The sequence below is a fragment of the Coregonus clupeaformis genome, unplaced genomic scaffold (assembly GCF_020615455.1).
Source record: "Coregonus clupeaformis isolate EN_2021a unplaced genomic scaffold, ASM2061545v1 scaf2287, whole genome shotgun sequence".
NCBI classification, from domain to species: Eukaryota; Metazoa; Chordata; class Actinopteri; order Salmoniformes; family Salmonidae; genus Coregonus; species Coregonus clupeaformis.
The window spans coordinates 62,062-83,221 of NW_025535741.1; the positions used below are offsets into that span (position 1 = coordinate 62,062).

Below are 21,160 nucleotides of genomic sequence, written 5' to 3' on the forward strand. Positions count from 1 at the left end.
GTTTTTAACAGATCCCTCTCTCCCTCCTCCCCCTAGATGTTCCCCTGGATGTTCCAGGTAATCAAGCCGGTGAGGGCTAATAACTGTGTACCCACATGATATTCACACCCTGACCAAACTAACTGGAGTTCAGGGAAGAATAAACGATGTTGTTTGTGCTTCACTGGTTGCCCCTTCTCTCATGGCAACGGGCCTCAAAGCACACTGTGGAATTTCACCCAGTAGATAAGGGAGTTTATCAATGTTTGATTTGTTTTCTAATTCTTTGTGGGTCTGTGTAATCTGAGGGAAATATGTGTCTCTAATATGGTCATACATTTGGCAGGAGGTTAGGAAGTGCAGCTCAGTTTCCACCTCATTTTGTGGGCAGTGTGCCCATAGCCTGTCTTCTCTTGAGAGCCAGGTCTGCCTACGGCGGCCTCTCTCAATAGCAAGGCTATGCTCACTGAGTCTGTACATAGTCAAAGCTTTCCTTAATTTTGGGTCAGTCACAGTGGTCAGGTATTCTGCCACTGTGTACTCTCTGTTTAGGGCCAGATAGCATTCCAGTTTGCTCTGCTTTTTTGGTAAATTCTTTCCAGTGTGTCAAATCGTTTTTGCTTTCCAGTGATTTGGTTGGGTCTAATTGTGTTGCTGTCCTGGGGCTTTGTGGGGTCTGTTTGTGAACAGAGCCCCAGGACCAGCTGGCTGAGGGGACTCTTCTCTAGGTTCATCTCTCTGTAGGTGAAGGCTTTATGGGGGAATATGTGGGCATCGCTTCCTTTTAGGTGGTTGTAGAATTTAACAGCTCACTTCTGGATTTTGATAATTAGCGGGTATAGTCCTAATTCTGCTCTGCATGCATTGTTTGGGGTTTTGCGTTGTACAGAAAGTATATATTTGCAGAATTCTGCATGCGGTGTCTCAATTCGGTATTTTTGTCCCATTTTGTGAATTCTTGGTTGGTGAGCGGACGCCAGACCTCACAACCATAGAGGGCAATGGGTTCTAGAGATCGATGGGTTCTACTGTATAGCTGCTATAGTATCTTTAGCCAGATCCTAATTGGGCTGCTGAGTGTTATGTTCCTTTTGATGGCGTTGAAGGCCCTTCTTGCCTTGTCTCTTAGATTGTTCACAGCCTTTCTCCACTCTCTCTCTCTCTCTCTGTCTCTATCTCTCTCTTTCTCTCTCTCTCTCTCTCTCTCTCTCTCTCTCTCTCTCTGTGTCTCTGTCTCTGTCTCTATCTATCTCTCTCTCTCTCTCTCTCTCTGTCTCTCTCTCTCTCTGTCTCTCTCTCTCTCTCTCTGTCTCTGTCTCTCTCTCTCTGCCTCTCTCTCTCTCTCTCTCTCTCTCTCTCTCTCTCTCTGTCTCTCTCTCTCTCTCTCTCTCTCTCTCTCTCTCTCTCTCTCTATCTCTCTCTCTCTCTCTCTCTCTCTCTCTCTCTCTCTCTCTCTCTCTCTCTCCTGCTCTCTCTCTCTCTCTCTCTGTCTCTCTCTCTCTCTCTCTCTGTCTCTCTCTCTCTGTCTCTCTCTCTCTCTGTCTCTCTCTCTCTCTCTCGCTCTCTCGCTCTCTCTCTCCGTATCTCTCTGTCTCCCCCTCTCTCTCTCTCTCTCTCCGTATCTCTCTCTCCCCAGATGTTCCAGGTAATCCAGCCAGAGAGAGCTCTCTACATCCAGGCCAATAACTGTGTGGAGGCCCGGGACTGGATAGACATCCTGACCAAGGTCAGCCAGTGCAACAGGAAGAGACTGAGCACCTTCCACCCCTCAGCTTACCTCAACGGACACTGGCTCTGCTGTAAGATGTCTGCTGACACGGCACCAGGCTGTACACCCTGTACTGGGTGAGTAACTGGGTCGCTCTCTGTCTCTCTCTCTCCTCTCTCTCTCTCTCTCCTCTCTCTCTCTCTCTCTCTGTCTCGCTCTCTGTCTCTCTCTCTCTCTGTCTCTCTCTCTCTCTCTCGCTCTCTCTCTCTCTCTCTCTCTCTCTCTCTCTCTCTCTCTCTCTGTCTCGCTCTCTGTCTCTCTCTCTGTCTCTGTCTCTGTCTCTCTCTCTCTCTCTCTCTCTCTCACAGTGCATTCGGAAAGTATTCAGACCCCTTGACTTTTTCCACATTTTGTTATGTTACAGCCTTATTCTAAAATTGATTAAATTGTTTTTTTCCCCTCATCAATCTACACACAATACCCCATAATGACAAAGCAAAAACTGGTTTTTAGAAATGTTAGCAAATTTATTACAAATAAAAAACTGAAATATCACATTTACGTAAGTATTCAGATCCTTTACTCAGTACTTTGTTGAAGCACCTTTGGCAGCGATTACAGCCTCAAGTCTTCTTGGATATGACGCTACAAGCTTGGCACACCTGTATTTGCGGAGTTTCTCCCATTCTTCTCTGCAGATCCTCTCAAGCTCTGTCAGGTTGGATGGGGAGCGTTGATGCACAGCTATTTTCAGGTCTCTCCAGAGATGTTCGATTGGGTTCAAGTCTGGGCTCTGGCTGGGCCACTCAAGGACATTCAGAGACTTGTCCCGAAGCCACTCCTGCGTTGTCTTGGCTGTGTGCTTAGGGTCGTTGTCCTGTTGGAAGACTAACCTTCGCCCCAGTCTGAGGTCCTGAGCGCTCTGGAGCAGGTTTTCATCAAGGATCTCTCTGTACTTTGCTCCGTTCATCTTTCCCTCGATCCTGACTAGTCTCCCAGTCCCTGCCGCTGAAAAACATCCCCACAGCATGATGCTGCCACCACCATGCTTCACCGTAGGGATGGTGCCAGGTTTCCTCCAGATGTGGCACTTGGCATTCAGGCCAAAGAGTTCAATCTTGGTTTCATCAGACCAGAGAATCTTGTTAGGTGCCTTTTGGCAAACTCCAAGCGGGCTGTCATGTGCCTTTTACTGAGGAGTGGCTTCTGTCTGGCCACTCTACCATAAAGGCCTGATTGTTGGAGTGCTGCAGAGATGGTTGTCCTTCTGGAAGGTTCTCCCATCTCCACAGAGGAACTCTGGAGGTCTGTCAGAGTGACCATCGGGTTATTGGTCACCTCCCTGACCAAGGCTCTTCTCCCCAGATTGCTCAGTTTGACCGGGCGGCCAGCTCTACGAAGAGTCTTGGTGGTTCCAAACTTCTTCCATTTAAGAATGATGGAGGCCACTGTGTTCTTGGGGACCTTCAATGCTGCAGACATTTTTTGGTACCCTTCCCCAGATCTGTGCCTCGACACAATCCTGTCTCGGAGCTCTACGGACAATTCCTTCGACCTCATGGCTTGGTTTTTGATCTGACATGCACTGTCAACTGTGGGACCTTATATAGACAGGTGTGTGCCTTTCCAAATCATGTCCAATCAATTGAATTTACCACAGGTGGACTCCAATCAAGTTGTAGAAACATCTCAAGGATGATCAATGGAAACAGGATGCACCTGAGCTCAATGTCGAGTCTCATAGCAAAGGGTCTGAATACTTATGTAAATAAGGTATTTCTGTTTTTTATTTTTAATAAATTTGCGAACGTTTCTAAAAACCTGTTTTCGCTTTGTCATTATGGGGTATTGGGTCATTATGGGGTATTGGGTCATTATGGGGTATTGGGTCATTATGGGGTATTGGGTCATTATGGGGTATTGGGTCATTATGGGGTATTGGGTCATTATGGGGTATTGTGTCATTATGGGGTATTGGGTCATTATGGGGTATTGTGTCATTATGGGGTATTGGGTCATTATGGGGTATTGGGTCATTATGGGGTATTGGGTCATTATGGGGTATTGGGTCATTATGGGGTATTGGGTGTAGATTGATGAGGATTTTTATTTATTTAATCCATTTTAGAATAAGGCTGTAACGTAACAAAATGTGGAAAAAGTCAAGGGGTCTGAATACTTTCCGAATGCACTGTATATTATGGTTATGTACAGTGTTATAACAATGTGCAAATAGTTAAAGTACAAAAGGGAAATAAGTAAATATATTTATCTCTAATTCAGCTTTATTGGCATGAAATACAACTGGTAGATATGGCCAAAGCAGTACAGTGGTGCAGCATTTCAGTAAATCCAATGAGGAGAATGAAATCCAGTTCATTTCATTAGTAGCAATGGATGTAGTATATATAATAATAATAATAATAATAATAATAATAATAATATGCCATTTAGCAGACGCTTTTATCCAAAGCGACTTACAGTCATGCGTGCATAATTTTTTTTTTTTGTGTGTGTGTATGGGTGGTCCCGGGGATCGAACCCACTACCTTGGCGTTACAAGCGCCGTGCTCTACCAGCTGAGCTACAGAGGACCACTTCAGGAAACTAATGGTCATGGGATGTCCCTCAGGTTATGATAATCAGATCCATATCCGGCAGTAATATTTGCCGTTTCTCCCTCACCCAGAATAATTCCCAGCTTTTATGTCATTAGTAAATGCCCAGAAGTTGGGAATTGAAGTAGATATTTTCTTGAAAAAAATATTATCTTATTTGGGAGTATTTCTCCCGGTAGAGGAGACAGTGCATCTCTGTCTCTACCTCCCCTGTCGTTCAGTGACCACATAGACGCTCCTCTTTGGGTAGCCATGTCTTCTTGTGTCTTTTCCATAGCCAGTTGGTGGCTGAGCCTGTATTTAGTCAGGATCTGTCTCTGTTTTGTATCTCTGACAGAGTAGAGATATTCTGACCATTTGTGTTCTCTTTGGAGGGCCAAATAGTTAGTTTCATTTTCCCACTTTGTCTAAAAGGAGGTTTTCATTTCTGTAACAATTTGATTGATTCCCCTGTGTGTTTGGATAATAGGGTTGTTTAGTGTTTTTTAACAGCTGACATAGGGGACTCTTTTCAGGGTTCAGCTCTTGGGTTTCCAGTGCTTTGAATTGTAAGGATGTTTTGGGGGCTTCATTTCAAATGGTGCCAAAATGTTCCTGTCCTTTTCTTTATATTTACAATGAAAGGGGACGGTCCGAGTTCCGCTCTGCATTATCTGGTACTTTCTTTTGGATATTTAGGATCATTCTGCAGAATTCTGTATGTAGATTTTCTTTTGGGTTTTTCCTCCGAATGCTTCCATATAGTGCAATTTGTAAAATCACACAATTGAATATTTTGCACCGGATTTGGATAGGAATATTTATTTTTTAAATGTTTTGCAGGCTTTTTCTTTTAATTCATTCACTGCCAGACCAAATCCACCAGAGGCACTGATTTTTAAACTTTAGTTTAAAGTAAAGTCTTCTGAAGGTATTATTCCAGAGACTTTCCAAATGATCTTTCCAAATGTTGCCATTCCTCTGTTTTCCATTTAGACCAGAACTGGTTTCCATCGATGGAGTCTTCAGTCTCTTTCAGAGTGTTCTCAAAATGCTTCCGTTTCCTCCGTCTTAGGTTTTGTTTGTAATCTTTCGATGTGTCACAATATTCTTGCCCAACGTCTCTGTCCTGTGGTTGGTGATGTTTTCTATTTGATAAAGATCTACATTTTTTCCTTATGAGATTACATTCGGCATCAAACCATTTCTCTTTTTGAGGTTTCCAATTATATCTGTTTTATCTTTGCATACATTTGCTTTTGTGGCTGATTTATGATAGATCTCATTTTATTTATTCACAGGCAAATTTATGTCAGGTAGATTTAACCCTGTAGTGGGTCAGTGAAGAGGTAGATTTGACCCTGTAGTGGGTCAGTGAAGGGGTAGATTTAACCCTGTAGTGGGTCAGTGAAGGGGTAGATTTAACCCTGTAGTGGGTCAGTGAAGGGGTAGATTTAACCCTGTAGTGGGTCAGTGAAGGGGTAGGTTTAACCCTGTAGTGGGTCAGTGAAGGGGTAGATTTGACCCTGTAGTGGGTCAGTGAAGGGGTAGATTTAACCCTGTAGTGGGTCAGTGAAGGGGTAGATTTGACCCTGTAGTGGGTCAGTGAAGGGGTAGATTTAACCCTGTAGTGGGTCAGTGAAGAGGTAGATTTAACCCTGTAGTGGGTCAGTGAAGGGGTAGATTTGACCCTGTAGTGGGTCAGTGAAGGGGTAGATTTAACCCTGTAGTGGGTCAGTGAAGGGGTAGGTTTAACCCTGTAGTGGGTCAGTGAAGGGGTAGATTTAACCCTGTAGTGGGTCAGTGAAGGGGTAGATTTAACCCTGTAGTGGGTCAGTGAAGGGGTAGGTTTGACCCTGTAGTGGGTCAGTGTAGTGGGTCAGTGAAGGGGTAGATTTGACCCTGTAGTGGGTCAGTGAAGGGGTAGATTTAACCCTGTAGTGGGTCAGTGAAGGGGTAGATTTGACCCTGTAGTGGGTCAGTGAAGGGGTAGGTTTGACCCTGTAGTGGGTCAGTGAAGGGGTAGATTTGACCCTGTAGTGGGTCAGTGAAGTGGTAGATTTGACCCTGTAGTGGGTCAGTGAAGGGGTAGATTTGACCCTGTAGTGGGTCAGTGAAGAGGTAGATTTGACCCTGTAGTGGGTCAGTGAAGGGGTAGATTTAACCCTGTAGTGGGTCAGTGAAGGGGTAGATTTGACCCTGTAGTGGGTCAGTGAAGGGGTAGATTTGACCCTGTAGTGGGTCAGTGAAGGGGTAGATTTGACCCTGTAGTGGGTCAGTGAAGGGGTAGATTTGACCCTGTAGTGGGTCAGTGAAGAGGTAGATTTGACCCTGTAGTGGGTCAGTGAAGGGGTAGATTTAACCCTGTAGTGGGTCAGTGAAGAGGTAGATTTGACCCTGTAGTGGGTCAGTGAAGGGGTAGATTTAACCCTGTAGTGGGTCAGTGAAGGGGTAGATTTAACCCTGTAGTGGGTCAGTGAAGGGGTAGATTTGACCCTGTAGTGGGTCAGTGAAGAGGTAGATTTGACCCTGTAGTGGGTCAGTGAAGGGATAGATTTAACCCTGTAGTGGGTCAGTGAAGGGGTAGATTTAACCCTGTAGTGGGTCAGTGAAGGGGTAGATTTGACCCTGTAGTGGGTCAGTGAAGAGGTAGATTTGACCCTGTAGTGGGTCAGTGAAGGGGTAGATTTAACCCTGTAGTGGGTCAGTGAAGGGGTAGATTTGACCCTGTAGTGGGTCAGTGAAGGGGTAGATTTGACCCTGTAGTGGGTCAGTGAAGGGGTAGATTTGACCCTGTAGTGGGTCAGTGAAGGGGTAGATTTGACCCTCTAGTGGGTCAGTGAAGAGGTAGATTTGACCCTGTAGTGGGTCAGTGAAGGGGTAGATTTAACCCTGTAGTGGGTCAGTGAAGAGGTAGATTTGACCCTGTAGTGGGTCAGTGAAGAGGTAGATTTGACCCTGTAGTGGGTCAGTGAAGGGGTAGATTTAACCCTGTAGTGGGTCAGTGAAGGGGTAGATTTGACCCTGTAGTGGGTCAGTGAAGGGGTAGATTTGACCCTGTAGTGGGTCAGTGAAGGGGTAGATTTGACCCTGTAGTGGGTCAGTGAAGGGGTAGATTTGACCCTGTAGTGGGTCAGTGAAGGGGTAGATTTAACCCTGTAGTGGGTCAGTGAAGGGGTAGATTTGACCCTGTAGTGGGTCAGTGAAGGGGTAGATTTGACCCTGTAGTGGGTCAGTGAAGGGGTAGATTTAACCCTGTAGTGGGTCAGTGAAGGGGTAGATTTAACCCTGTAGTGGGTCAGTGAAGGGGTAGATTTAACCCTGTAGTGGGTCAGTGAAGGGGTAGATTTAACCCTGTAGTGGGTCAGTGAAGGGGTAGATTTAACCCTGTAGTGGGTCAGTGAAGGGGTAGATTTAACCCTGTAGTGGGTCAGTGAAGGGGTAGGTTTAACCCTGTAGTGGGTCAGTGAAGGGGTAGATTTGACCCCATAGTGGGTCAGTGAAGGGGTAGATTTAACCCTGTAGTGGGTCAGTGAAGGGGTAGATTTAACCCTGTAGTGGGTCAGTGAAGGGGTAGATTTGACCCTGTAGTGGGTCAGTGAAGGGGTAGATTTGACCCTGTAGTGGGTCAGTGAAGGGGTAGATTTAACCCTGTAGTGGGTCAGTGAAGGGGTAGATTTAACCCTGTAGTGGGTCAGTGAAGGGGTAGATTTGACCCTGTAGTGGGTCAGTGAATGGGTAGATTTGACCCTGTAGTGGGTCAGTGAAGGGGTAGATTTAACCCTGTAGTGGGTCAGTGAATGGGTAGGTTTGACCCTGTAGTGGGTCAGTGAAGGGGTAGATTTAACCCTGTAGTGGGTCAGTGAAGGGGTAGATTTAACCCTGTAGTGGGTCAGTGAAGGGGTAGATTTGACCCTGTAGTGGGTCAGTGAAGGGGTAGATTTAACCCTGTAGTGGGTCAGTGAAGGGGTAGATTTGACCCTGTAGTGGGTCAGTGAAGGGGTAGATTTGACCCTGTAGTGGGTCAGTGAAGGGGTAGATTTAACCCTGTAGTGGGTCAGTGAAGGGGTAGATTTAACCCTGTAGTGGGTCAGTGAATGGGTAGATTTGACCCTGTAGTGGGTCAGTGAAGGGGTAGATTTAACCCTGTAGTGGGTCAGTGAAGGGGTAGATTTGACCCTGTAGTGGGTCAGTGAAGGGGTAGATTTGACCCTGTAGTGGGTCAGTGAAGGGGTAGATTTGACCCTGTAGTGGGTCAGTGAAGGGGTAGATTTGACCCTGTAGTGGGTCAGTGAAGGGGTAGATTTGACCCTGTAGTGGGTCAGTGAAGGGGTAGATTTAACCCTGTAGTGGGTCAGTGAAGGGGTAGATTTAACCCTGTAGTGGGTCAGTGAAGGGGTAGATTTAACCCTGTAGTGGGTCAGTGAAGGGGTAGATTTAACCCTGTAGTGGGTCAGTGAAGGGATATATTTAACCCTGTAGTGGGTCAGTGAAGGGGTAGGTTTGACCCTGTAGTGGGTCAGTGAATGGGTAGATTTGACCCTGTAGTGGGTCAGTGAAGGGGTAAATTTGACCCTGTAGTGGGTCAGTGAAGGGATAGATGTAACCCTGTAGTGGGTCAGTGAAGGGGTAGATTTAACCCTGTAGTGGGTCAGTGAAGGGGTAGATTTGACCCTGTAGTGGGTCAGTGAAGGGGTAGATTTGACCCTGTAGTGGGTCAGTGAAGGGGTAAATTTGACCCTGTAGTGGGTCAGTGAAGGGATAGATGTAACCCTGTAGTGGGTCAGTGAAGGGGTAGATTTAACCCTGTAGTGGGTCAGTGAAGGGGTAGATTTGACCCTGTAGTGGGTCAGTGAAGGGGTAGATTTGACCCTGTAGTGGGTCAGTGAAGGGGTAGATTTGACCCTGTAGTGGGTCAGTGAAGGGGTAGATTTGACCCTGTAGTGGGTCAATGAAGGGGTAGATTTAACCCTGTAGTGGGTCAGTGAAGGGGTAGATTTAACCCTGTAGTGGGTCAGTGAAGGGGTAGATTTGACCCTGTAGTGGGTCAGTGAAGGGGTAGATTTGACCCTGTAGTGGGTCAGTGAAGGGGTAGATTTGACCCTGTAGTGGGTCAGTGAAGGGGTAGATTTAACCCTGTAGTGGGTCAGTGAAGGGGTAGATTTGACCCTGTAGTGGGTCAGTGAAGGGGTAGATTTGACCCTGTAGTGGGTCAGTGAAGGGGTAGATTTAACCCTGTAGTGGGTCAGTGAAGGGGTAGATTTGACCGCGCCACTTCAGTTCAGCATCATCAGTTAGACTACTGTCCGTCTCTCACCTTCATCTCTTACTCTCTCTTTGACGTGACTGTGTTTTGTCCTTGATATTGAACTGAGATATCTGTGGTCTATGTGGAGAACGGTACTCATGGTGTTGAGATATCTGTGGTCTATGTGGAGAACGGTACTCATGGTGTTGAGATATCTGTGGTCTATGTGGAGAACGGTACTCATGGTGTTGAGATATCTGTGGTCTATGTGGAGAACGGTACTCATGGTGTTGAGATATCTGTGGTCTATGTGGAGAACGGTACTCATGGTGTTGAGATATCTGTGGTCTATGGGGAGAACGGTACTCATGGTGTTGAGATATCTGTGGTCTATGGGGAGAACGGTACTCATGGTGTTGAGATATCTGTGGTCTATGTGGAGAACGGTACTCATGGTGTTGAGATATCTGTGGTCTATGTGGAGAACGGTACTCATGGTGTTGAGATATCTGTGGTCTATGGGGAGAACGGTACTCATGGTGTTGAGATATCTGTGGTCTATGTGGAGAACGGTACTCATGGTGTTGAGATATCTGTGGTCTATGGGGAGAACGGTACTCATGGTGTTGAGATATCTGTGGTCTATGGGGAGAACGGTACTCATGGTGTTGAGATATCTGTGGTCTATGTGGAGAACGGTACTCATGGTGTTGAGATATCTGTGGTCTATGGGGAGAACGGTACTCATGGTGTTGAGATATCTGTGGTCTATGTGGAGAACGGTACTCATGGTGTTGAGATATCTGTGGTCTATGGGGAGAACGGTACTCATGGTGTTGAGATATCTGTGGTCTATGGGGAGAACGGTACTCATGGTGTTGAGATATCTGTGGTCTATGTGGAGAACGGTACTCATGGTGTTGAGATAATCTGTGGTCTATGGGGAGAACGGTACTCATGGTGTTGAGATATCTGTGGTCTATGTGGAGAACGGTACTCATGGTGTTGAGATATCTGTGGTCTATGGGGAGAACGGTACTCATGGTGTTGAGATATCTGTGGTCTATGTGGAGAACGGTACTCATGGTGTTGAGATATCTGTGGTCTATGTGGAGAACGGTACTCATGGTGTTGAGATATCTGTGGTCTATGGGGAGAACGGTACTCATGGTGTTGAGATATCTGTGGTCTATGTGGAGAACGGTACTCATGGTGTTGAGATATCTGTGGTCTATGTGGAGAACGGTACTCATGGTGTTGAGATATCTGTGGTCTATGTGGAGAACGGTACTCATGGTGTTGAGATATCTGTGGTCTATGGGGAGAACGGTACTCATGGTGTTGAGATATCTGTGGTCTATGTGGAGAACGGTACTCATGGTGTTGAGATATCTGTGGTCTATGTGGAGAACGGTACTCATGGTGTTGAGATATCTGTGGTCTATGTGGAGAACGGTACTCATGGTGTTGAGATATCTGTGGTCTATGGGGAGAACGGTACTCATGGTGTTGAGATATCTGTGGTCTATGGGGAGAACGGTACTCATGGTGTTGAGATATCTGTGGTCTATGTGGAGAACGGTACTCATGGTGTTGAGATATCTGTGGTCTATGTGGAGAACGGTACTCATGGTGTTGAGATATCTGTGGTCTATGTGGAGAACGGTACTCATGGTGTTGAGATATCTGTGGTCTATGGGGAGAACGGTACTCATGGTGTTGAGATATCTGTGGTCTATGTGGAGAACGGTACTCATGGTGTTGAGATATCTGTGGTCTATGTGGAGAACGGTACTCATGGTGTTGTTGTGTCTGTGTCTCAGGGGCCTCCCAGCCAACATTCAGCTGAACGTGGACGGAGACAGAGAGGCAGAGAGAATCTACTCCCTGTTCAGCACCTACATGAACAAACTGGTCAATATGCAAGGTCAGATATACAGATTGTGTGTGTGTGTGTGTGTGTGTGTGTGTGTGTGCGTGCGTGCGTGTGTGATTGTCTCTGTGTGTGTGTGTGTGTCTCTGTGTGTGTGTCTCTGTGTGTGTGTGTGTGTGTGTGTGTCTCTGTGTGTGTGTGTCTCTGTGTGTGTGTGTGTGTGTGTGTGTGTGTGTGTCTCTGTGTGTGTGTGTGTGTCTGTGTGTGTGTGTGTGTGTGTGTGTGTGTGTGTGTGTGTGTGTGTGTGTGTGTGTGTGTGTGTGTGTGTGTGTGTGTGTGTGTGCGCTGTGTGTGTGTGTGTGTGTGTGTGTGTGCGTGCGTGGTGTGTGTGTGTGTGATTGTCTCTGTCTGACCATAGTCTCCTCCCCCCTCCAGAGGCCTGTGGCAGCAGATCAGTATATGACGGTCCGGAGCAGGAGGAGTATTCCAGCTTCCTCATCGACGACCCCCAGGAGACCTATAAGACCCTGAAGGTCATCATCTCCTCTGTTCAAACACTGGAGCAGCAGCACACCAAGTACAAACGAGACGTGTACAGGAACACCAAGATCGGCAGCCAGTAAGTCTCATTCTACTGTGGCTGGGTCTGGTCCGGGACGGTACTGACGGTCATGAAGGGTCAGTGTGGTGATGTTAACCACTGGGTCTGGTCCGGGACAGTACTGACGGTCATGAAGGGTCAGTGTGGTGATGTTAACCACTGGGTCTGGTCCGGGACAGTACTGACGGTCATGAAGGGTCAGTGTGGTGATGTTAACCACTGGGTCTGGTCCGGGACAGTACTGACGGTCATGAAGGGTCAGTGTGGTGGTGTTAACCACTGGGTCTGGTCCGGGACAGTACTGACGGTCATGAAGGCTCTGTGTGGTGGTGTTAACCACTGGGTCTGGTCCGGGACAGTACTGACGGTCATGAAGGGTCAGTGTGGTGATGTTAACCACTGGGTCTGGTCCGGGGACAGTACTGACGGTCGTGAAGGGCTCAGTGTGGTGATGTTAACCACTGGGTCTGGTCCGGGGACAGTACTGACGGTCATGAAGGGTCAGTGTGGTGATGTTAACCACTGGGTCTGGTCCGGGACAGTACTGACGGTCATGAAGGGTCAGTGTGGTGATGTTAACCACTGGGTCTGGTCCGGGACAGTACTGACGGTCATGAAGGGTCAGTGTGGTGATGTTAACCACTGGGTCTGGTCCGGGACAGTACTGACGGTCATGAAGGCTCTGTGTGGTGATGTTAACCACTGGGTCTGGTCCGGGACAGTACTGACGGTCATGAAGGCTCCGTGTGGTGGTGTTAACCACTGGGTCTGGTCCGGGACAGTACTGACGGTCATGAAGGCTCCGTGTGGTGGTGTTAACCACTGGGTCTGGTCCGGGACAGTACTGACGGTCATGAAGGGTCAGTGTGGTGATGTTAACCACTGGGTCTGGTCCGGGGACAGTACTGACGGTCATGAAGGGTCAGTGTGGTGATGTTAACCACTGGGTCTGGTCCGGGACAGTACTGACGGTCATGAAGGCTCCGTGTGGTGATGTTAACCACTGGGTCTGGTCCGGGGACAGTACTGACGGTCATGAAGGGTCAGTGTGGTGATGTTAACCACTGGGTCTGGTCTGGGACAGTACTGACGGTCATGAAGGGTCCGTGTGGTGATGTTAACCACTGGGTCTGGTCCGGGACAGTACTGACGGTCATGAAGGGTCAGTGTGGTGGTGTTAACCACTGGGTCTGGTCCGGGACAGTACTGACGGTCATGAAGGGTCAGTGTGGTGATGTTAACCACTGGGTCTGGTCCGGGACAGTACTGACGGTCATGAAGGCTCAGTGTGGTGATGTTAACCACTGGGTCTGGTCCGGGACAGTACTGACGGTCATGAAGGCTCAGTGTGGTGATGTTAACCACACAGAATCCACACAACACAACACAACATTCACTCACACAGTCACTCACACAGTCATACACACACACACAGTCACTCACACAGTCACTCACACTGTTAGACACACATTCACTCACACAGTCACTCACACAGTCACAAACAAACACACACACATGCAGTCACACACACACAGTCACACACACACAGTCACACACACACAGAGTCATACACACAGTCACACACACACACACACACACAGTCACACACACACAGTCACACACACAGTCACACACACAGTCACTCTGTAATAATGTTCTGTAACATTTCACCCTCCTGACCACACCCCTCTTCTCTGTGTTCCGCAGGGAACATCCAATCGGAGACAAGAGTTGTCAGTGCTACATCCGCCAGCAGTCTGAATGCTCCACCTATTCCATCTAGCCCCACCTACCAACCACTGCCATGGGGCGCAGAGCTCCACCCCCGATGACCTGAGACCTAGCAACACTTCCTGGTTACTCCTGGTCCACGGCTTCCCATGGTGCATATTTCAGAACACGGACACTCAGAGCCGAGGTCAAATCGGGTAGAAGAGAGAGAGAGAGAGAGAGAGAGAGAGAGAGAGAGAGAGAGAGAGAGAGAGAATCTATCCAGCGTCTATAGGTTTTATTTTCTATGATGATGTGCTAAAACAAACTGTTTTTCTCTGGACTGTCGGTGTACCAGTGACCACGCACTTTAACCCACAACGGACACACCGCCTCAGCACATTTTTAAACAATCATATTTTATTGCTCTTGTTTTGTAATGTTTGATAACAAAATGGTTTAAGTGATATATTATTGGTGTAAAAAAAAAAAAAAAAAATCCTTTGTATTTCAAGTCACACAGACCAAACTCTGGGTTGAAAGACTGTTGGCTTGGGGGGCTGGTCCGTCCCACCATGTGTGGGTTTAGCCCCTCCCTCCAGGGAGAGACGATGACAGAGGAAGCAGATTAGCCCCTCCCTCCAGGGAGAGACGATGACAGAGGAAGCAGATTAGCCCCTCCCTCCAGGGAGAGACGATGACAGAGGAAGCAGATTAGCCCCTCCCTCCAGGGAGAGACGATGACAGAGGAAGCAGATTAGCCCCTCCCTCCAGGGAGAGACGATGACAGAGGAAGCAGATTAGCCCCTCCCTCCAGGGAGAGACGATGACAGAGGAAGCAGATTAGCCCCTCCCTCCAGGGAGAGACGATGACAGAGGAAGCAGATTAGCCCCTTCCCTCCAGGGAGAGACGATGACAGAGGAAGCAGATTAGCCCCTCCCTCCAGGGAGAGACGATGACAGAGGAAGCAGATTAGCCCCTCCCTCCAGGGAGAGACGATGACAGAGGAAGCAGATTAGCCCCTCCCTCCAGGGAGAGACGATGACAGAGGAAGCAGATTAGCCCCTCCCTCCAGGGAGAGACGATGACAGAGGAAGCAGATTAGCCCCCCCCTCCAGGGAGAGACGATGACAGAGGAAGCAGATTAGCCCCTCCCTCCAGGGGAGAGACGATGACAGAGGAAGCAGATTAGCCCCTCCCTCCAGGGAGAGACGATGACAGAGGAAGCAGATTAGCCCCTCCCTCCAGGGAGAGACGATGACAGAGGAAGCAGATTAGCCCCTCCCTCCAGGGAGAGACGATGACAGAGGAAGCAGATTAGCCCCTCCCTCCAGGCAGAGACGATGACAGAGGAAGCAGATTAGCCCCTCCCTCCAGGCAGAGACGATGACAGAGGAAGCGGACAGTCAGGTAGTTAGTCAGCGACCATAAAAGGACCAGAGCTGTTCAACTGACTCCATGATTACTGCAGCCTTCATTTACAATCTTTATCATCCTGTTTTAACTGTTGTTAAGAGTTGGGAGTTTTTTTAATTCAGAGCCTGGCTCTGCTGTTTGTAGTTCCCTGCTCCCTCCTGGCCTGTACCCTGTACCCTGGGTCAGAACTACAAATCCCAGTTCTGTATGCATTCCTCCAGACTTCTCCTTGCTGTGAATCTAGTTCCTTGGTCAGGTCCAGGGCCTATGGAAGATACAGCTCATTATGGTTCACTCTCTGCATTGTGGGAAATGCGGTTCTCCCTTGCTGGAACACACCGTGCCAGAACTACAGTACATATGGCCAGCCATCGTTACCATTTGTTAGCGAAACAACACTTCTGTTACAATATCACACTTAACACGCTAGCAATGTAGCCTGTAGGGGGCATGCATTCTAAATGGGCCGCTAGTGTAGAGATTGGAACAGAACTAACCTGGTGACTGGTTGGTATGCCCAAGGCAAACAGAACTAGCTGGCCATCCATTCTCCCTGTAGTCTAGCTGGCCATCCATTCTCCCTGTAGTCTAGCTGGCCATCCATTCCCCCTGTAGTCTAGCTGGCCATCCATTCTCCCTGTAGTCTAGCTGGCCAGATCATTCTCCTGTAGTCTAGCGGCTACCATTCTGGTTAGCTAGCGGCCATCCATTGCCAGTTCGTCTGGCCATCCATTCTCCCTGTAGTCTAGCTGGCCATCCATTCTCCCTGTAGTCTAGCTGGCCATCCATTCTCCCTGTAGTCTAGCTGGCCATCCATTCTCCCTGTAGTCTAGCTGGCCATCCATTCTCCCTGTAGTCTAGCTGGCCGATCCTTCTCTCTGTAGTCCGGCTACCAGTCTGTTAGATAGAAGCCCACATGATGCCAGATCTTCTTCTCTAGTCCGGCTACCAGTCTGGTTAGATAACGCTCCACATGATGCCAGATCTTCTTCTCTAGTCCGGCTACCAGTCTGGTTAGATAACGCTCCACATGATGCCAGATCTTCTTCTCTAGTCCGGCTACCAGTCTGGTTAGATAACGCTCCACATGATGCCAGATCTTCTTCTCTAGTCCGGCTACCAGTCTGGTTAGATAACGCTCCACATGATGCCAGATCTTCTTCTCTAGTCCGGCTACCAGTCTGGTTAGATAACGCTCCACATGATGCCAGATCTTCTTCTCTAGTCCGGCTACCAGTCTGATAACGCTCCACATGATGCCAGAACTTCTTCTCTAGTCCGGCTACCAGTCTGGTTAGATAACGCTCCACATGATGCCAGATCTTCTTCTCTAGTCCGGCTACCAGTCTGGTTAGATAACGCTCCACATGATGCCAGATCTTCTTCTCTAGTCCGGCTACCAGTCTGGTTAGATAACGCTCCACATGATGCCAGATCTTCTTCTCTAGTCCGGCTACCAGTCTGGTTAGATAACGCTCCACATGATGCCAGATCTTCTTCTCTAGTCCGGCTACCAGTCTGGTTAGATAACGCTCCACATGATGCCAGATCTTCTTCTCTAGTCCGGCTACCAGTCTGGTTAGATAACGCTCCACATGATGCCAGATCTTCTTCTCTAGTCCGGCTACCAGTCTGGTTAGATAACGCTCCACATGATGCCAGATCTTCTTCTCTAGTCCGGCTACCAGTCTGGTTAGATAACGCTCCACATGATGCCAGATCTTCTTCTCTAGTCCGGCTACCAGTCTGGTTAGATAACGCTCCACATGATGCCAGATCTTCTTCTCTAGTCCGGCTACCAGTCTGGTTAGATAACGCTCCACATGATGCCAGATCTTCTTCTCTAGTCCGGCTACCAGTCTGGTTAGATAACGCTCCACATGATGCCAGATCTTCTTCTCTAGTCCGGCTACCAGTCTGGTTAGATAACGCTCCACATGATGCCAGATCTTCTTCTCTAGTCCGGCTACCAGTCTGGTTAGATAACGCTCCACATGATGCCAGATCTTCTTCTCTAGTCCGGCTACCAGTCTGGTTAGATAACGCTCCACATGATGCCAGATCTTCTTCTCTAGTCCGGCTACCAGTCTGGTTAGATAACGCTCCACATGATGCCAGATCTTCTTCTCTAGTCCGGCTACCAGTCTGGTTAGATAACGCTCCACATGATGCCAGATCTTCTTCTCTAGTCCGGCTACCAGTCTGGTTAGATAACGCTCCACATGATGCCAGATCTTCTTCTCTAGTCCGGCTACCAGTCTGGTTAGATAACGCTCCACATGATGCCAGATCTTCTTCTCTAGTCCGGCTACCAGTCTGGTTAGATAACGCTCCACATGATGCCAGATCTTCTTCTCTAGTCCGGCTACCAGTCTGGTTAGATAACGCTCCACATGATGCCAGATCTTCTTCTCTAGTCCGGCTACCAGTCTGGTTAGATAACGCTCCACATGATGCCAGATCTTCTTCTCTAGTCCGGCTACCAGTCTGGTTAGATAACGCTCCACATGATGCCAGATCTTCTTCTCTAGTCCGGCTACCAGTCTGGTTAGATAACGCTCCACATGATGCCAGATCTTCTTCTCTAGTCCGGCTACCAGTCTGGTTAGATAACGCTCCACATGATGCCAGATCTTCTTCTCTAGTCCGGCTACCAGTCTGGTTAGATAACGCTCCACATGATGCCAGATCTTCTTCTCTAGTCCGGCTACCAGTCTGGTTAGATAACGCTCCACATGATGCCAGATCTTCTTCTCTAGTCCGGCTACCAGTCTGGTTAGATAACGCTCCACATGATGCCAGATCTTCTTCTCTAGTCCGGCTACCAGTCTGGTTAGATAACGCTCCACATGATGCCAGATCTTCTTCTCTAGTCCGGCTACCAGTCTGGTTAGATAACGCTCCACATGATGCCAGATCTTCTTCTCTAGTCCGGCTACCAGTCTGGTTAGATAACGCTCCACATGATGCCAGATCTTCTTCTCTAGTCCGGCTACCAGTCTGGTTAGATAACGCTCCACATGATGCCAGATCTTCTTCTCTAGTCCGGCTACCAGTCTGGTTAGATAACGCTCCACATGATGCCAGAACTTCTTCTCTAGTCCGGCTACCAGTCTGGTTAGATAACGCTCCACATGATGCCAGATCTTCTTCTCTAGTCCGGCTACCAGTCTGGTTAGATAACGCTCCACATGATGCCAGATCTTCTTCTCTAGTCCGGCTACCAGTCTGGTTAGATAACGCTCCACATGATGCCAGATCTTCTTCTCTAGTCCGGCTACCAGTCTGGTTAGATAACGCTCCACATGATGCCAGATCTTCTTCTCTAGTCCGGCTACCAGTCTGGTTAGATAACGCTCCACATGATGCCAGATCTTCTTCTCTAGTCCGGCTACCAGTCTGGTTAGATAACGCTCCACATGATGCCAGAACTTCTTCTCTAGTCTGGCTACCAGTCTGGTTAGATAACGCTCCACATGATGCCAGATCTTCTTCTCTAGTCCGGCTACCAGTCTGGTTAGATAACGCTCCACATGATGCCAGATCTTCTTCTCTAGTCCGGCTACCAGTCTGGTTAGATAACGCTCCACATGATGCCAGATCTTCTTCTCTAGTCCGGCTACCAGTCTGGTTAGATAACGCTCCACATGATGCCAGATCTTCTTCTCTAGTCCGGCTACCAGTCTGGTTAGATAACGCTCCACATGATGCCAGAACTTCTTCTCTAGTCCGGCTACCAGTCTGGTTAGATAACGCTCCACATGATGCCAGATCTTCTTCTCTAGTCCGGCTACCAGTCTGGTTAGATAACGCTCCACATGATGCCAGATCTTCTTCTCTAGTCCGGCTACCAGTCTGGTTAGATAACGCTCCACATGATGCCAGATCTTCTTCTCTAGTCCGGCTACCAGTCTGGTTAGATAACGCTCCACATGATGCCAGATCTTCTTCTCTAGTCCGGCTACCAGTCTGGTTAGATAACGCTCCACATGATGCCAGATCTTCTTCTCTAGTCCGGCTACCAGTCTGGTTAGATAACGCTCCACATGATGCCAGATCTTCTTCTCTAGTCCGGCTACCAGTCTGGTTAGATAACGCTCCACATGATGCCAGAACTTCTTCTCTAGTCCGGCTACCAGTCTGGTTAGATAACGCTCCACATGATGCCAGATCTTCTTCTCTAGTCCGGCTACCAGTCTGGTTAGATAACGCTCCACATGATGCCAGATCTTCTTCTCTAGTCCGGCTACCAGTCTGGTTAGATAACGCTCCACATGATGCCAGATCTTCTTCTCTAGTCCGGCTACCAGTCTGGTTAGATAACGCTCCACATGATGCCAGATCTTCTTCTCTAGTCCGGCTACCAGTCTGGTTAGATAACGCTCCACATGATGCCAGATCTTCTTCTCTAGTCCGGCTATCAGTCTGGTTAGATAACGCTCCACATGATGCCAGATCTTCTTCTCTAGTCCGGCTACCAGTCTGGTTAGATAACGCTCCACATGATGCCAGATCTTCTTCTCTAGTCCGGCTACCAGTCTGGTTAGATAACGCTCCACATGATGCCAGATCTTCTTCTCTAGTCCGGCTACCAGTCTGGTTAGATAACGCTCCACATGATGCCAGATCTTCTTCTCTAGTCCGGCTACCAGTCTGGTTAGATAACGCTCCACATGATGCCAGATCTTCTTCTCTAGTCTGGCTACCAGTCTGGTTAGATAACGCTCCACATGATGCCAGATCTTCTTCTCTAGTCCGGCTACCAGTCTGGTTAGATAACGCTCCACATGATGCCAGATCTTCTTCTCTAGTCCGGCTACCAGTCTGGTTAGATAACGCTCCACATGATGCCAGATCTTCTTCTCTAGTCCGGCTACCAGTCTGATAACGCTCCACTCCTTGTACTCTGACATTGTTTCCTAATGGGGACGCTAGCTAAACAGACTGCTACCCAGACTATCTTTTCTACATCTCTATTTCTGAACCAAGTCATCTGCGTTGCTGAGATACTTTTGTACATCTCCAAAAGCGCTACTGTTTTCCACAACACATTTAAACACCATCATGCCAACGCCACAAAATGGTCTTTTCATTGTCCTTTTTTTCTAGCTTTGTGTTGTTGTTTTTTTTTTACGTTTGACGCTCCTCGACATTAAGCAGTGTGTTTTCTACCTTCCGACTAGCGTCTTCAAATTGTCAAGAAATAACCATAATCCACCTCTACAGGACTTTCCTCTTGTAAAACGCCCCTTCTAAAGGAGAACCGTGTATTTTGTATAAATATATCAAGAGTATTAAGAAGAAGCCTGTTATTATGGATCTCTGTACAGAACAACTGAATGGTTTAAAATGAGTTTTTTTGTTGTTGTTGTCCTTGAATAACTAAATGAAGGAAATATTAATGCAAACTCGTTGTCTGAGTGGCTTTTTGTTCATAAATGTATTTTTATAATAAGTGTTTTGATGTTGTTGTTAGTATAAGTCTGTTTTTCTTGCAGTATGGGAGCCCAAGGGTTCATCGAAGTATCTGATTGGTCAAACCAGGAGTAGAAAAACCAGGAGTTGAAAGGTCACAGGTGTGTGTAATGATGGTACTGTTTGGCCATCAGGCTACAGTGTATCTCGGCTGTCTCCCATCAATGTGATAATTGAAGTCCTTAAACTGATTAAATATCACACATTCCACTTTAAATGGAGAGCGCACGAGAGAGAGAGAGGAAGTGTGTGTGTGTGTGTGTGTAGTGTGTGCTTGTATGTATGCATATTGGCGTCCCCCTGAAGCTAGGACAGCAGAGTCCCTGTCCATCTTCCCAAAACATCTGAAACCCTGCCTCTTCAAACAGCATCTTAAATAATCCTCCTCCTCGCTTAACCAGCACTTGACCAACTGTCTCTGGATAAGAGCGTCTGCTAAATGACTAAAATGTAATGTAAACGTGCGTAGCTAAATTTCTGCTCGAGCGGTTCTTCTGTCCCTCTACAATCTACCAGGGTCTCTAGTCAGGGGTTTAAATACTGTCTCTGTTC

At 47.8% G+C, this 21,160-nt stretch overlaps 2 protein-coding genes across 2 annotated transcripts in view; one reads left to right on the forward strand and one right to left on the reverse strand.

Moving 5' to 3' along the window:
* Positions 1 to 15,782, forward strand: part of rasa3 (RAS p21 protein activator 3) — a gene marked incomplete at its 5' end in the record, with an annotated part of 77,675 nt that extends 61,893 nt beyond the window's left edge. Inside the window, 4 exons of the mRNA XM_045219336.1 lie at positions 1,616 to 1,824; positions 11,356 to 11,459; positions 11,841 to 12,024; positions 13,714 to 15,782. Coding sequence (XP_045075271.1) covers positions 1,616 to 1,824; positions 11,356 to 11,459; positions 11,841 to 12,024; positions 13,714 to 13,789 — 573 coding nt within the window. The remainder of the gene's footprint in view (positions 1 to 1,615; positions 1,825 to 11,355; positions 11,460 to 11,840; positions 12,025 to 13,713) is intronic.
* A 240-nt stretch (positions 15,783 to 16,022) lies between these two features.
* LOC123488427 lies at positions 16,023 to 20,506 on the reverse strand. The gene is made up of 2 exons (XM_045219338.1): positions 16,427 to 20,506; positions 16,023 to 16,146 (listed from the first exon to the last, which is right to left on the reverse strand). The coding sequence occupies exons 1-2, from the start codon at positions 20,044 to 20,046 to the stop codon at positions 16,023 to 16,025; spliced, it is 3,744 nt and encodes a 1,247-aa protein (XP_045075273.1). The 5' UTR covers positions 20,047 to 20,506.
* Positions 20,507 to 21,160: the final 654 nt, after the last annotated feature.